At 41.4% G+C, this 13,588-nt stretch overlaps 1 protein-coding gene across 1 annotated transcript in view; it reads left to right on the top strand.

The window, feature by feature from the left end:
* Positions 1-13,320, top strand: part of RGS7BP (regulator of G protein signaling 7 binding protein) — a 135,825-nt gene extending 122,505 nt beyond the window's left edge. The window contains exon 6 of the mRNA XM_010816741.4: positions 9,627-13,320. Coding sequence (XP_010815043.1) covers positions 9,627-9,787 — 161 coding nt within the window. The 3' untranslated portion in view covers positions 9,788-13,320. The remainder of the gene's footprint in view (positions 1-9,626) is intronic.
* The last annotated feature ends 268 nt before the right edge of the window (positions 13,321-13,588 follow it).

Below are 13,588 nucleotides of genomic sequence, written 5' to 3'. Positions count from 1 at the left end.
TTTCACCACTCAGCAGCCAGTAACAATGGCTATGCATTGTTCGTCAGGAATAGACAAGCAGGGCTCATCGGACATTGAGAGTAGTTTACAACTTAAAAGAGAAAGACTATCATCAAATAAATAAACAAATTAGAAACAATAACACTAGAGAAAACAAATAGTTCTAATTATACTCAAATAAATTTGAGAAAATATTGCATCTTCATCAAACAAATACAGGATATTCTGAAAAAGGAAAAAATTAGGGAGTAAAGAGGAGCTAATGAAATTCAAATCAATTGCTGAAATAAAAATTCGAAATAATTATTTAAGAAAGCACTACAAAATCAAAGATAATATAAGTGGACCAAGGCTATTGTCTCAGGAATGCATGATTAGTTCAGTTCTCAAGAATCAATTGAGAAGGAAGAGAAAAAAGAAAAAAAATAATCAATGTTTGAAGAAACTATCTTGAAACATCAAGAAATCAAAGAAGAAAAATCATATGATAATCTCAATAGATAAGGGGAAAAACATTGGATAAAACTCATCATACATTCATAATTAAACAAACAAAAAAACCTCTCAGCAAGCTGGGAACTAAAAGAAATTTTCTCAAAAGGATAAGGGGCATCTAAAAAAAAAACCCACAAAACTACAATTAACATCATGCTTAATGGTAAATAACTGAATTTACCATTCTTTACCAGAACAATTCTTTTAAGAAAAAGAAATAGGCGAGAATATTTAGTCTTACCAAAATTGTACTGAAGCTATAAGATAGAAAATAACAAATTGGTTAGGTTGTAAGAAACTGGAAAAGTAGTACATTGCTGGTGGGAATTTAAAATGGTACAGCTGTTTTAGAAAATAGCATAGCTGTTGCTCAAAAGTTTAAACATAATATTACCATATGACCCAGAAATTTCACTCCTAGGTATATGCCTAACAGGAAACAAATGTCCACACAAAAATCTGCAAACAAACATTCGTATCAGCATCATTCATGATGAACTCCAAGCCTTTATCACAGTGCCTGGCACCAATGAATGGATAGATAAAACGTGGTATATCCATATCATGAACTATCTTTGGCAGTAAAACAAAATGAAATACTGATACATACTACAACATACATAAATGTTGAAAACATAAACTAAGTGAAAGAACCTAGTCACAAAAGACCACATATTATATGATTTCATTTATATGATATGTCCAGAATAGGTAAGTCTATACATACAGGGAAGTGATTGCTGGTTTCCTAGAGGCAGCAGGTTGGAGGGGACATGAGGAGTGACTGCTGATGGCTATGGGGCTTCTTTGGAGAATGATGAAAATGTTCTAAAATTGATTGTGGTGAAGATAACTGCACAACTTTGAGAATACACTAACAACCATTGAACTTTGTACTTCAAATGGATAAATTGTATGGTATGTGAGTTAGATCTCAATAAAGGTCTTTTTTTTTTTTTTTTTTCAAGTATACCAGTGGTCCCAGTCAGTGAAGCAAAGAATAAAAAAGAAATAGGCAAAGATTTCTTAGATAGGACACAAAGAGCACAAACCACAGGAGAAACATTGATATATTGGAATTAATCAAAATTTAAAATTTCTGTTCCTTGCAAGATTTTGTTTAACAAATAAAAATCAAACCACAGACTGGGAGAAAGTGTAAGATACACATCTGATGAAAGTTTGAAATCCAGAATATGTATCAGTTCAGTTCAGTCGCTCAGTCGTGTCCGACTCTTTGCAACCCCATGAATCGCAGCACGCCAGGCCTCCCTGTCCATCATCAACTCCTGGAGTTCACTCAGACTCACATCCATCAAGTCAGTGATGCCATCCAGCCGTCTCATCCTCTGTTGTCCCCTTCTCCTCCTGCCCCCAATCCCTCCCAGCATCAGAGTCTTTTCCAATGAGTCAACTCTTCGCATGAGGTGGCCAAGGTACTGGAGTTTCAGCTTTAGCATCATTCCTTCCAAAGAAATCCCAGGGCTGATCTCCTTCAGAATGGACTGGTTGGATCTCCTTGCAGTCCAAGGGACTCTCAAAAGTCTTCTCCAACACCACAGTTCAAAAGCATCAGTTCTTCAGTGCTCAGCTTTCTTCACAGTCCAACTCTCAGATCCATACCTGACCACAGGAAAAACCATAGCCTTGACTAGACGGACCTTTGTTGGCAAAGTAATGTCTCTGCTTTTGAATATGTATCTAGGTTGGACATAACTTTTCTCCCAAGGAGTAAGAGTCTTTTAATTTCATGGCTGCAGTCACCATCTGCAGTGATTTTGGAGCCCCCCAAAATAAAGTGTGTCACTGTTTCCACTGTTTCCCCATCTATTTGCCATGAAGTGATGGGACCAGATGCCATGATCTTCGTTTTCTGAATGTTGAGCTTTAAGCCAACTTTTTCACTCTCCACTTTCATTTTCATCAAGAGGCTTTTTAGTTCCTCTTCACTTTCTGCCATAAGGGAGTTGTAATCTGAGTATCTGAGGTTATTGATATTTCTCCCGGCAATCTTGATTCCAGCTTGTGTTTCTTCCAGGCCAGCGTTTTTCATGATGTACTCTGCATATAAGTTAAATAAGCAGGGTGACAATATACAGCCTAGACATACTCCTTTTCCTATTTGGAACCAGTCTGTTGTTCCAAGTCCAGTTCTAACTGTTGCTTCCTGACCTGCATACAGATTTCTCAAGAGGCAGGTCAGGTGGTCTGGTATTCCCATCTCTTTCAGAATTTCCCACAGTTTATTGTGATCCACACAGTCAAGGCTTTGGCATAGTCAATAAAGCAGAAATAGATGTTTTTCTGGAACTCTCTCTTGAACTTCAATAAAAATAATCCAATTTTAAAAAATAAGCAAAAGATTGAGGAAACATTTCATCCAAGAAGATACACAGATGGCTAATAAACATACAAAAAGAATTATCAGTCATTGAGAAAATGCAAAATAAAACTACAATGAGATCACACTATGTACCTATTAGAAAGAGCTTCCTTGGTGGCTCAGCTGATAAAGTATCTGCCTGCAACGCAGGATACCTGGGTTCAGTCCCTGGGTTGGGAAGATTCCCTGGAGAAGGACATGGAAACCCACTCCAGTATTCTTGCCTGGAGAATTCCATGGACACAGGATCCCAGCAGGCTACAGTCTATGCAGTCGCAAAGAGTCAGACACAACTGAGCAACTAACACACACCTATTAGAAGAGAGGTCGGGTCATGGGGGAAAAAAAAAAAACAACCATATCAATACAAAGTGTGTACAAGGATATGGGGCATTTGGAACCCTATGCATTGCTGATGGGGATGCAAAATGGCACTTCCACTTTGGAGAATAGTATGGTACTTTGTCATTAGGAAAAATCATATACTTACCTTCCCTGTAACCCCACTCCGAAACATTTACTGAACTGAAAACATGTTCACTCAAAAACTTGTATGTGAAAGCTTATAATGGCTCTGATCTATAATAGCCAAAATCTGGAAACAACTCAAATGTCCATTGTACACTTAATATTCATATAATGTTTTATATCAATTACATCTCAAAAAATTAAAAATAAAAATGAATGGTACTTGCAACAATATGGATTAATCTCAAATGCATTAGGCTAAGTGAAAGAAGCCAGATTCAAATGGATACTCAATGCTTCTACTTATATGACATTTGGAGAAGGCAAATGTATAGGAATAAAAACAGAGCAGCAGTCACTGGGGCTGGAGGGAAAGGGAGGCAATTGATTTATGACCGAGCGTGAGGAGACTCTAACGGTAAGTGAAATGTTCTACATCTTGATTGTGGTGGTTACCTGACTGTGTATATCTTGTCAAAATTCAGAAATACTCACCAAAAAATAGTGTATTTTACTGTATGTATATATACCCACTATGCATAACTTTAGAAAATCTGCTGAAGTGTCAGTCATTTCTTTCCTGAATTTACCTCAATCTGGGGTTCTAGCTCTCAGTCTTGAAACTTCAAAACCTGTCAGCAAAGTCTCAGGAGAATCAAATTAACACTTTAAGGATCACATTAAGTTCACAAGAATTCATACATAGATCAGAATGTCAGTTATTTGTAGTGGAATTGCCAATGCTAATAGATACCCTAGGTTTTTAGTCAAGTCTTTCTCTCCCTGTAATCATGAAGTGAAGTGATAGTCACTCAGTCCTGTCTGGCTCTTTGCTACCTCGTGGACTGTAGCCTGCCAGGCTCCTCTGTCCATGGGATTCTCCAGGCAAGAATACTGGAGTGGGTTGCCATTTCCTTCTCCAGGGGATTTTCCCAACCCAGGGATTGAACCCAGGCCTCCTGCAATACAGGCAGAATCTTTACCGACTGAGCCACCAGGGAAGCCCTCCCTGTAACCATGCTTCATGAGAAACCATGGCCATCATCCTAGAAGATGATCCCCCCATGCAGCCTCTCTAGGCCCTGCTCCATAGCTTTGGTAACATGTTCTCACTGCCAGTAACCAGGATCTTGTGGTTTCCCTACACCCTGTCCATACTTTATAAGTCCTTTTATTAAACTTCCTTCAAATCAGTCATGAGGTTCCTACAGATAGAGTCACTTTGTATATTATATCCTATAGTTGATACACTGAGGCTTTCATGCTAAAGGCAGCACAAAACATTCATTTCTTCAACAAATACTCCCTGAGAACCTCCTTTGTGCCAGGTCCCAGGGAACACAGCAGTGAGCAACATCAAGAAATCCTCTCCCTCTGTCCTCCACTGGGGGACTAAGGAAGGATTTCTCCCGGAGATGACTTTGAGGCTGATTCCAGGACAAGGTGAAAAAAAGCCAGACATACAAAGATCTCTAGGAAGAACCTGCCCGGCAAAAGGACAAACGAGAGTGATGACCCTGAGGCAGAGACAAGTTGGGCCTTTTGAGGGACAGATATAAATGCGAGTGGTTGTAGTGGAGTGAATGAAAGAGAAAATGGTGAGAATGGGAGGAAACAGGAGGTTTTGTGGGTTGTGTTAAAGGGATGTGAATTTGATTCCAAGGTTTGTGGGCAGCCCCTGTGGGAGGGGACAGGGGAATGGTTGAGTTTGGGAGAAATATGATCTGATTTACATTTTAAAGATTCATTGGCTGCTGTGTAAGAATAGACTGTAAAACAAGAATGGCAGCAGAGAGTATTAAAATAGCTGAGGGAAGAGATTATGGTGGCATGGATCAGGCTGGTAACAATAGGAGATGGAGAGAAGTGACAATATTCAGAAAGTATCAGAATTTGCTTATTAATTGGAAATGGAGTGAAGGGGAAAGGAAGAGCCTGCTGCTAAAAATTATGATTTTTAACACCTCGGGAGCCAGTTACTAGGTTTTTCAACATTGGGATGGTGTAGAAAAATAAGGATTGATATGTTTATTTGATATCCAAATTGAGATGTTGAGGAGGCAACTGAGTATGAGCCTGGCTCTTAGGAAAGAAATGAGAGTTCAAGAAATACTCATGTGTGAGACAGCCACATCTGGGACGGGATGAGGTTACCCTGGACTTCTCTGCTGGTCCAGTAGTTAAGACTCCCTGCTTCTAATGCAGAGGGTGCAGGTTTGATCCCTGGTCAGGGAGCTAAGATCCCACATGCTGTGCAGTGCAGCCAAAAAACTCAGAGGCTTCCCTGGTGGGTCAGACAGTAAAGAATCTACCTGCAATGTAGGAGACCCAGGTTCGATCCCTGGGTTGGGAAGATTCCCTGGAGAAGGGAATGGCTACCCACTCCAGTATTCTTGCCTGGAGAATCCCTTGGCCAGAGGAGTCTGGTGGGCTACGGTCTATGGGTTCCCAAAGAGTCAGACATGACTGAGCGACTAAGCACACACTTAGGAGGTTACCCTGGGAAACAGGGTGTCTGGAGAAGATCAGGGACAGGGATGAGCCAGGAGGGTGAGCTGGGGCTTAGAGCTTGGAGAGGAGAGGAGGAACTAGCCAAGGAGTCTAAAAGGAAGCCCCAGCAAGGACGAGGGAAGAGGATTGTGGTGGGTATGCCTGGACCAGTGTGAGACTGACAACTCCGTCCCCTAGAGAAAGGGTGTTTGAGAAAAATCAATTGTGCTCAATATGACTGAAAACTGAAAGAAGACAAAGTTGAAAGTTAAGTCGTTGAACATGCCAGCATGTAGGATATTGAGGCTTTCAACAGCAAATGACAGAAACAAAAGTAGGTTAATTAGAAAATTGATGGTTTTAGAACGGAGAGCACGAATATAAACAACTATGCAAAGGAGTTTTGCTATAAAGGGAGCAGATAGAGGGAAAAGTGGAGTTGAGATTGTGGTTAAGATAGAAGATGTCAGGACCTATTTATATGGGTGGTGCTAGTGGTAAAGAACCTACCTGCCAATGCAAGAGATGCTGGAGACAAGGATTTGATCCCTGGGTCAGCAAGATCCCCTGGAGGAGGGCCTGGCAACCCACTCCAGTATTCATGCCTGGAAAATCCCACAGACAGAGAAGCCAAAGGGTCGCAAAGAGTCAGACACGACTGAAGCAACTTAGCACACATATACTGATGGGATTTTTCTAGCAGAGAGAAAAATAGATCATCTAGGAAAAGGAAAGATATGTGAAAGACGAAAGTTTTGAAGTGAGGAGAAAGAGTGGGAGCCATTGCGTAACCAGAGGAGTTGCCAACTTACAGGAACTTGAACATTCTAAACTCTTGGTTCTAAATTCCATCTATATATTAGAATCTCTTGAGAATTTAAAAAAAAAAAGAGAATGTTCCATACTGGATTAATTAATTAAGACCCTCTGAGAGTGAGATCTGGGCATCAACATTTTTAAAATTCTACCTATAGCCCTCACTGATAACCATGGACGCATTGAAAGAGGAGCAAAGACAGATTGAATATGGATCCAGATAGTTTGCTTGACTTGGTGATGGGAAGATGAGGCATGTCTTCCCTGACTGCTTTTCTCTTTTCTCCGTGAAATACGAAACAAGGTCTGAGCTGAGAGAGTGTGGTTTGTTTGAAGAGGAAGAGAGGGTTAACAGATGAATAATTTTAGGAAGTAGGAAAGCAAATGTACTCACTAAATGTAATAGGATTGCAAGGATTTTCAGACGGTTGTGGCTCATCTGGTAAAGAATCTGCCTGCAATGCGGGAGACCTGGGTCGATCCCTGGGTTGGGAAGATCCCCTGGAGAAGGGAAAGTCTACCTACTCCAGTATTCTGGCCTAGAGAATTCCATGAATTGTACAGTCCATGGAGTTGCAAAGAGTCAGACACGGCTGAGTGACTTTTACACTTCACTTGAGATTTATGGTGATAAATGTAATATGAGACTAAATTAGCACAGCTGTGTTTCTTCTCCAGCCTGTACCATCCAGGACAGGCAAGGAGTAGGTGGAGATATTCCTTTTGTGATATCTGAAGCAGTTGCCACCCCCTGATTCCTGAGTAAAGTTACAAAGTGGAGATGAGCTGTCTTCAGAAATTTCCTACCCGCTTCTGCTTCTTAACATACTAAACTTAACATACTCCAGGCTGACTTAACCCCTCCCACCAACCCACCAGAATGTTATACAAGAAGAACTAACAAACCCAAAGGGAATTTTAATTGGTGGAAAATTAAGGTACAGGAAAAGAGATTTTAACAGCATCTTATTGAGCCATGATTTACATAAAGTAAAATCTGTTCAAACCTTATGTGTACTGCTTGATGACTCTGTATGTTTATATACACCAAAATGTGATCACCACTAGATGAAGACAGAAAACCATTCTCATCACCCCCACAAAGTTCCCCTCAGGCCAGCACACGTACTCCCTAAGAGACTCCAAGGCTGATTTTCTGATTTCCACCCTTACTCAATTCAGATAGAGCCAGGGTCAGTGAGGAATCGACCCTAACACCAAAAGTTTCATTCCTTCATTCATTCACAAATAGATACATAGATGATACATACATGTAGAATCTGGATGTCAATGTCTTTTCTTTGTGCCAGAGACTGCTATCCCATCCTCCAGGGCGCTTCCCAGGGGTAAAATCTTCCTGTTGCTAAATTCCTGAGTTTGGGGGCTGCAGACAGGAAGCCATTTGCAAAAACTGACTTCTAATGTCCCTTCCAGCTTTACCAGCTAATCATTCCAGGAGACCAGCGTCAGTCATAACTCTTTGACAGGTGCTAATCACTTTGCCAACAAAGGTCCGTCTAGTCAAGGCTATGGTTTTTCCTGTGGTCATGTATGGATGTGAGAGTTGGACTGTGAAGAAAACTGAGCGCTGAAGAATTGATGCTTTTGAACTGTGGTGTTGGAGAAGACTCTTGAGAGTCCCTTGGCCTGCAAGGAGATCCAACCAGTCCATTCTGAAGGAGATCAGCCCTGGGATTTCTTTGGAAAGAATGATGCTAACGCTGAAACTCCAGTACTTTGGCCACCTCATGCAAAGAGTTGACTCATTGGAAAGGACTCTGATGCTGGGAGGGATTGGGGGCAGGAGGAGAAGGGGACGACAGAGGATGAGATGGATGGATGACATCACTGACTCGATGGACGTGAGTCTGAGTGAACTCTGGGAGTTGGTGATGGACAGGGAGGCCTGGCGTGCTGCGATTCATGGGGTCGCAAAGAGTCGGACACGACTGAGCAACTGAACTGAACTGAACTGATCTGAATCATTGTTGACTCAATATCTTATAGTTGGCCTAGGAGCTAAAAAGCCTTCAGGTTCTACACCAGTGACCATACTCACTGTTGCTGATACTTTTAAAACATAACTACATTGCTTTTGAAAAACAATTTAACTACACAAAACTGTAGTTCAAAATATGTCCCAAAGATGGCAGTACAATAATACTTTGTGCTCTGTTGTATTAATAGCTTCAAATATTTTTAGCCCTGCTAAATTATAAAACATTTTAGGTGAAAACTTCATCATGAGAGACTAAGAAAAATAGAAATTTTGTTTTCTATTATTGTTTTTCTACAGGACTCCATCTCCAAGTAAATCATATCACACATCTGCATAGTACTTAAAAATATGCAAAACATCATCACATGAATTACTTTGCTTACAAACCTGTAGGACGGTTATTTTCATTTTATATCACGAAGTTTGGAGATTAATCATGACTAGTTTAGAGTCACTCAGCTAATAAAGCAACAGAATTAGTTTTCCAAAGACCAGGATTTTTTCCTACACACCTCTGCTTAGTAAAAAGCAAACATCTACAGATTCATAATTTACTTTAAACATCATGGGTTATTATGATCCAGCAAATGTTTGAGGTTAAAATCATAGAAGTTAATCACTGAAGCTATAAAGTTGCCTTGATAAGGAGGGTGACCAACTCATCCTGGTTTGCCTGGTTTTCATTTTAGCACTGAAAGCCCTATGTCCTAGGAATCCCCCTGGTCCCAAACAAACCGGGGCTGTTGGTAACCAGTGCCCTGAATCACCTTGTCCACCGGTTACCTGGTGGTTGTCCAATAATTCTGTGAGCTCTGCTAAGCAGTGCCCAAAACATTGCCTCCCACTTAGTATTCTTCAATAAAAATTAGTGAAATTGTAATTCAGTGTTGTGTTTTGTTTGGGAAAATAATTTTTTTTTTTTTTGCTGTTTCCTAGATAAGACATAACCTCTGGATTCACTCTTTTTGATTCCAGACACATCAGCTCAGCCCATTGTGGCATCATTTTCCACTCTGGTCACTCCTGGTCTCAGCTTGGTTCAAACTTTCTTGAAGTTTTCATCTTCTCTTCAGAGGCTGCTGTTTGAGAGAGGACGGCAGAGAACAGAAGCTGAAAAATACTGTGGGTGGAAGTAAAAGATCTTCCTCTATTTTCCTCCAATGCAACATAAAGCAAAAGCAAGTTCTTTCCCGTTTCAGATACTTCAACAATTCAGCAATGTTTGATGTGCGATACACAAGTGGTCGGTCTTTCATTATTCTTTATCTTGGATATGTGAAGAATAACATACCCCTGGGAAAATGAAAGCAAAATCAAGTGTATTAGGAGTTGAAGCATAAAGGGTGAGTGTGCGTGTGTGTGTGAATACAGGAGGTAGAGGGCACACATAAATGTGGGAAAACATCCCCAGACCCAGTTCCCTGCACACACCTGCAGCTCTGCCTCATTCCGTCCTACTCCAGAAAGCAAAGTCGATTAAGTGGATGTGGAAAGCCAGAAGATGGTGGAAAATTCTTTGAACCAAAGAAACCAACCCTATCATTAAAAACAAAATGAAACAAACAAACAAAAAAAAACTTCACATTTGTGACCTGTACAAAATACTTAATAGTAAAAATACCCCAAAAAATAATATTGTAAAAGGATACCCACAGAACACTGAGTTTCTGTGAAAAGTGAATTGCTAAAAACTTTTCAAGTAGTTCCACAGATTTACTTAAACTAAAATTCAAATATGAAAAGTAAATGTAGCTTTTCTATTTTTCTAATCTTCACTCGCACTGAAGTATCTTAATCTCTTCAGCCTCAACAATTTCTTTTCAGTATCAATAGTGCTTACAGGGAAATTCTGCTTCTCAGATGCCCTGACCCAGGGCTTCCCTATTGGTCCAGTGGTTATTAATTCTCCTGCCAATGCAGAGGACATGGGTTCAATCCCTGGCCTGGGAAGATCCCACATGCCACAGAGCAACTAAGCCCAAGCATTACAATTACTGAAGCCCGCATGCCTAGAGCTGGTACTCTGCAACAAGAGAAGCCACTGCAGTGAGAAAGAAGCCCAAGCACCCCAACGAAGAGTAGCCTCTGCTTGGTGCAACTAGAGAAAGCCCACATGCAGCAAGGAAGATGCCGTACAGCCAAAAATAAATAAGAAAAAAAAGATGCCCCCATTCGCCCCTCCCCAAGATGGCATATAGACGTATGTCCTTGTGGGGACCTAGGACCTTCTCAGCAATGGACTCCTTCCCATCACACTGGTGGTATGGATGCATGAAGTCTGTGGCTGATGCATTTGCTTGGGTTCCTCCTCAGCCTGGCTTGGGCCACATGTTCCTCTCTCCTGACTCGATCCCACGTCGGCCACCCACCCTGTATGTATCCTCTGGGAGTCTAACTGTAATTCCTGTTTTCTCCCCACAGTAGGCAGGCAGCCCTAGATCCAACTGTGGTGAAGAGGAAGAAGATCAGGGAAGAAAGGCACACACATGAAATTTTTAAAATATGAGCTGAAAATATATTTCTCTTCTCTCTTCTCCCCAGTAAATTAAGCAATCATGCAGGGAACCAGCCTGTCATTATAGCCCCTACAAAAGGAGGAGAAGGAGGAAGCCCTCTCAGGCAGAAGGCATTATGGGAGGGAAGTTCTAACAGGCCAGCAAGAAGTAGAAAGCTGGCCCCTTTCAGCCTCCATGAGATAACGGAGAAAGACAAAGAACAGAAGTAGAAAAAGCAAGACTTGAGATATTTGCTAACTGATCTCTGCACTGGTATCACAGCAAATATAAGCTGAGAAGAAAGCTACAAGACTTCACAGGGGCTCCTAAGGACCCTTGCAGGGCACAATGTAGGGGCCCAATGATGTGCGCGGCACTCTTCGCAACTCAAGGCAGCTGCTTTAGAGTAAAATTGGAAAGGTTATGGGATGACATGGTATTGGGGCCTTCCTAGCTCTAGGTGGCATGAAAAGTTGCTAGTAGCGCCCACGTGGCTTGTGGGTGGAGCACAAAGGAGTTAACATTGCTGGCTGGTGAGCTTCTCCAGGTCATCTTACTGAGAGCCATGTCTCAGGACCATGACCCAAGTCAAGACCAAAGGGGAGTTCATGGCCAGATCTCAGACAAACCATGCAACATCCACAGCAGCTGACAGACAAGACTATCCCAAGAGAAACCTGACCACAACTTCTCCAGAAACTTCAGCAATGGGAGCCAGCAGAGAGGGCAGGGACAGATAGACAAGGAACACTCTCTCCACAGAAGGACAAGGATCCACTCACAGATCAGAGTCCTCTCCCCTCCCTCTGCTATTGCCACATGCTCAGTTGCTTTAGTTGTGTCCGACTCTTTGGGACCCCATGTAGCCCGCCAGGCTCCTCTGTCCATGGGATTATCCCAGCAAGAATACTAGAGTGGGTTGCCATTTCCTTCTCCATGTGATTGCCACAAGAACACAAAAACCATGACCTCAGAAGCCATCTTTGTCAGGGACAAGGAGAATGGTGAAAGAATAAACAGTTACTGAAAAGGCATAAACTAAAAGGAAACGCTTGAAGTCAGAATATAATGATAAATCCTTAATTTGCATTCCCCTGGACACACACTCACATACACACACCCACACATAATACTCAGTAGGGCAAAAAGGGGGGTGGGAAGGGTGCTTACAAGACTGGATTTTTGTTGAAAAATAAAAGAGCCACATTTTTTTTGCACCTTTATGAATAGAATAAGCAAATATGCCATTCTGCTATAATAGTTAATAGAATGATGTTTTTAGTGTATTGCTAATTCAGCAAATAAGTCTTTTGATGAATTATTCAATCAGCTAATTACTAGTCCATAAATCACAGTTTGGCAAACTGGTGCTCAGCAAATTGTTTTTTTTTTTTTAGTAAACTAATCTTTTGATAAATTGCTGTTCAGTGAATTGATCTGTTTCAGCCTACTGGTTTAAAACATACACACACACAGAGAAAATCCCCAGTCCCATTATGCTTATTTTGACTCTCTGCTGTCTTACCTCAAATTCTGCACTAGTTGGAAACACTTTAAAATACATTTATATTGCTTTCCTATCAGCACCTGCAGCTTGATCATTTTGGCATAAACATGAAATCTATGAACCATGTACAACTGTCACAAACCTGGTGTGAGTGGCTCTCCAAATACAGTGCTGGTCTTTCCAGAACACTTACAGACAAGGTGGGACTGCAAGAGCCGAAAGGAGGAAAATGGGATAGGGAGGATGAATGGGAGGTTGCATGATAAAAAATAACCCTGAAGCAACGGGCACTAACACTCATCAAAATCTACAGATGTTCAGCTCTCAACTGGGACTTGCACGCCTTAGGCTCACTTCCAGATAATTGTTCTTACTTCAAACCACTGTGTAGTTCCACTCCACCTAGAATTCCTTCTCATTGATAAGCTTTGTTGGTGCATGGTATGCAACATTTTTTCCAAGGTTTACTTTGCATAAGTTGAGACTTTTGTGTCCCCGCGAGCATCTGTAGTAAGACACCATTACAATTAAAATCATCCACTGTCAGGACTTCCCGGGTGGTCCAGCGGCTAAGACTGTGCTCCCAACGCAAAAGGCTGGGATCAATCCCTGGTTAGGGAACTAGATCCCACATGCCATAACCAAAAGCTGTTAAAAAAGATCCCATTGCTGCAAAAAAGACTGACTATCCTGTGTGCTGCAACTAAGACTCAGCACACCTAAATAAGCAAATAAGAAATAACAATTAAAAAAAAATCATACATTGTCATAATCCACAACATAGAAGACAAGCTCCCCCTGCCTAGTCATTTTGATTCTAGCTCTCTCTACTCCAACACGATATAGGCAAGTATGTGCCATCAGTGTCTCCCACATTCCACATATCACTTCTGCCACAACTGTCTCTTATTCCCACTGTCCCAACATGCCTACCT

Source organism: Bos taurus, chromosome 20 (genome assembly GCF_002263795.3).
Source record: "Bos taurus isolate L1 Dominette 01449 registration number 42190680 breed Hereford chromosome 20, ARS-UCD2.0, whole genome shotgun sequence".
In the NCBI taxonomy this organism is placed as follows: Eukaryota; Metazoa; Chordata; class Mammalia; order Artiodactyla; family Bovidae; genus Bos; species Bos taurus.
This window is presented reverse-complemented; position numbering and strand designations above follow the sequence as displayed.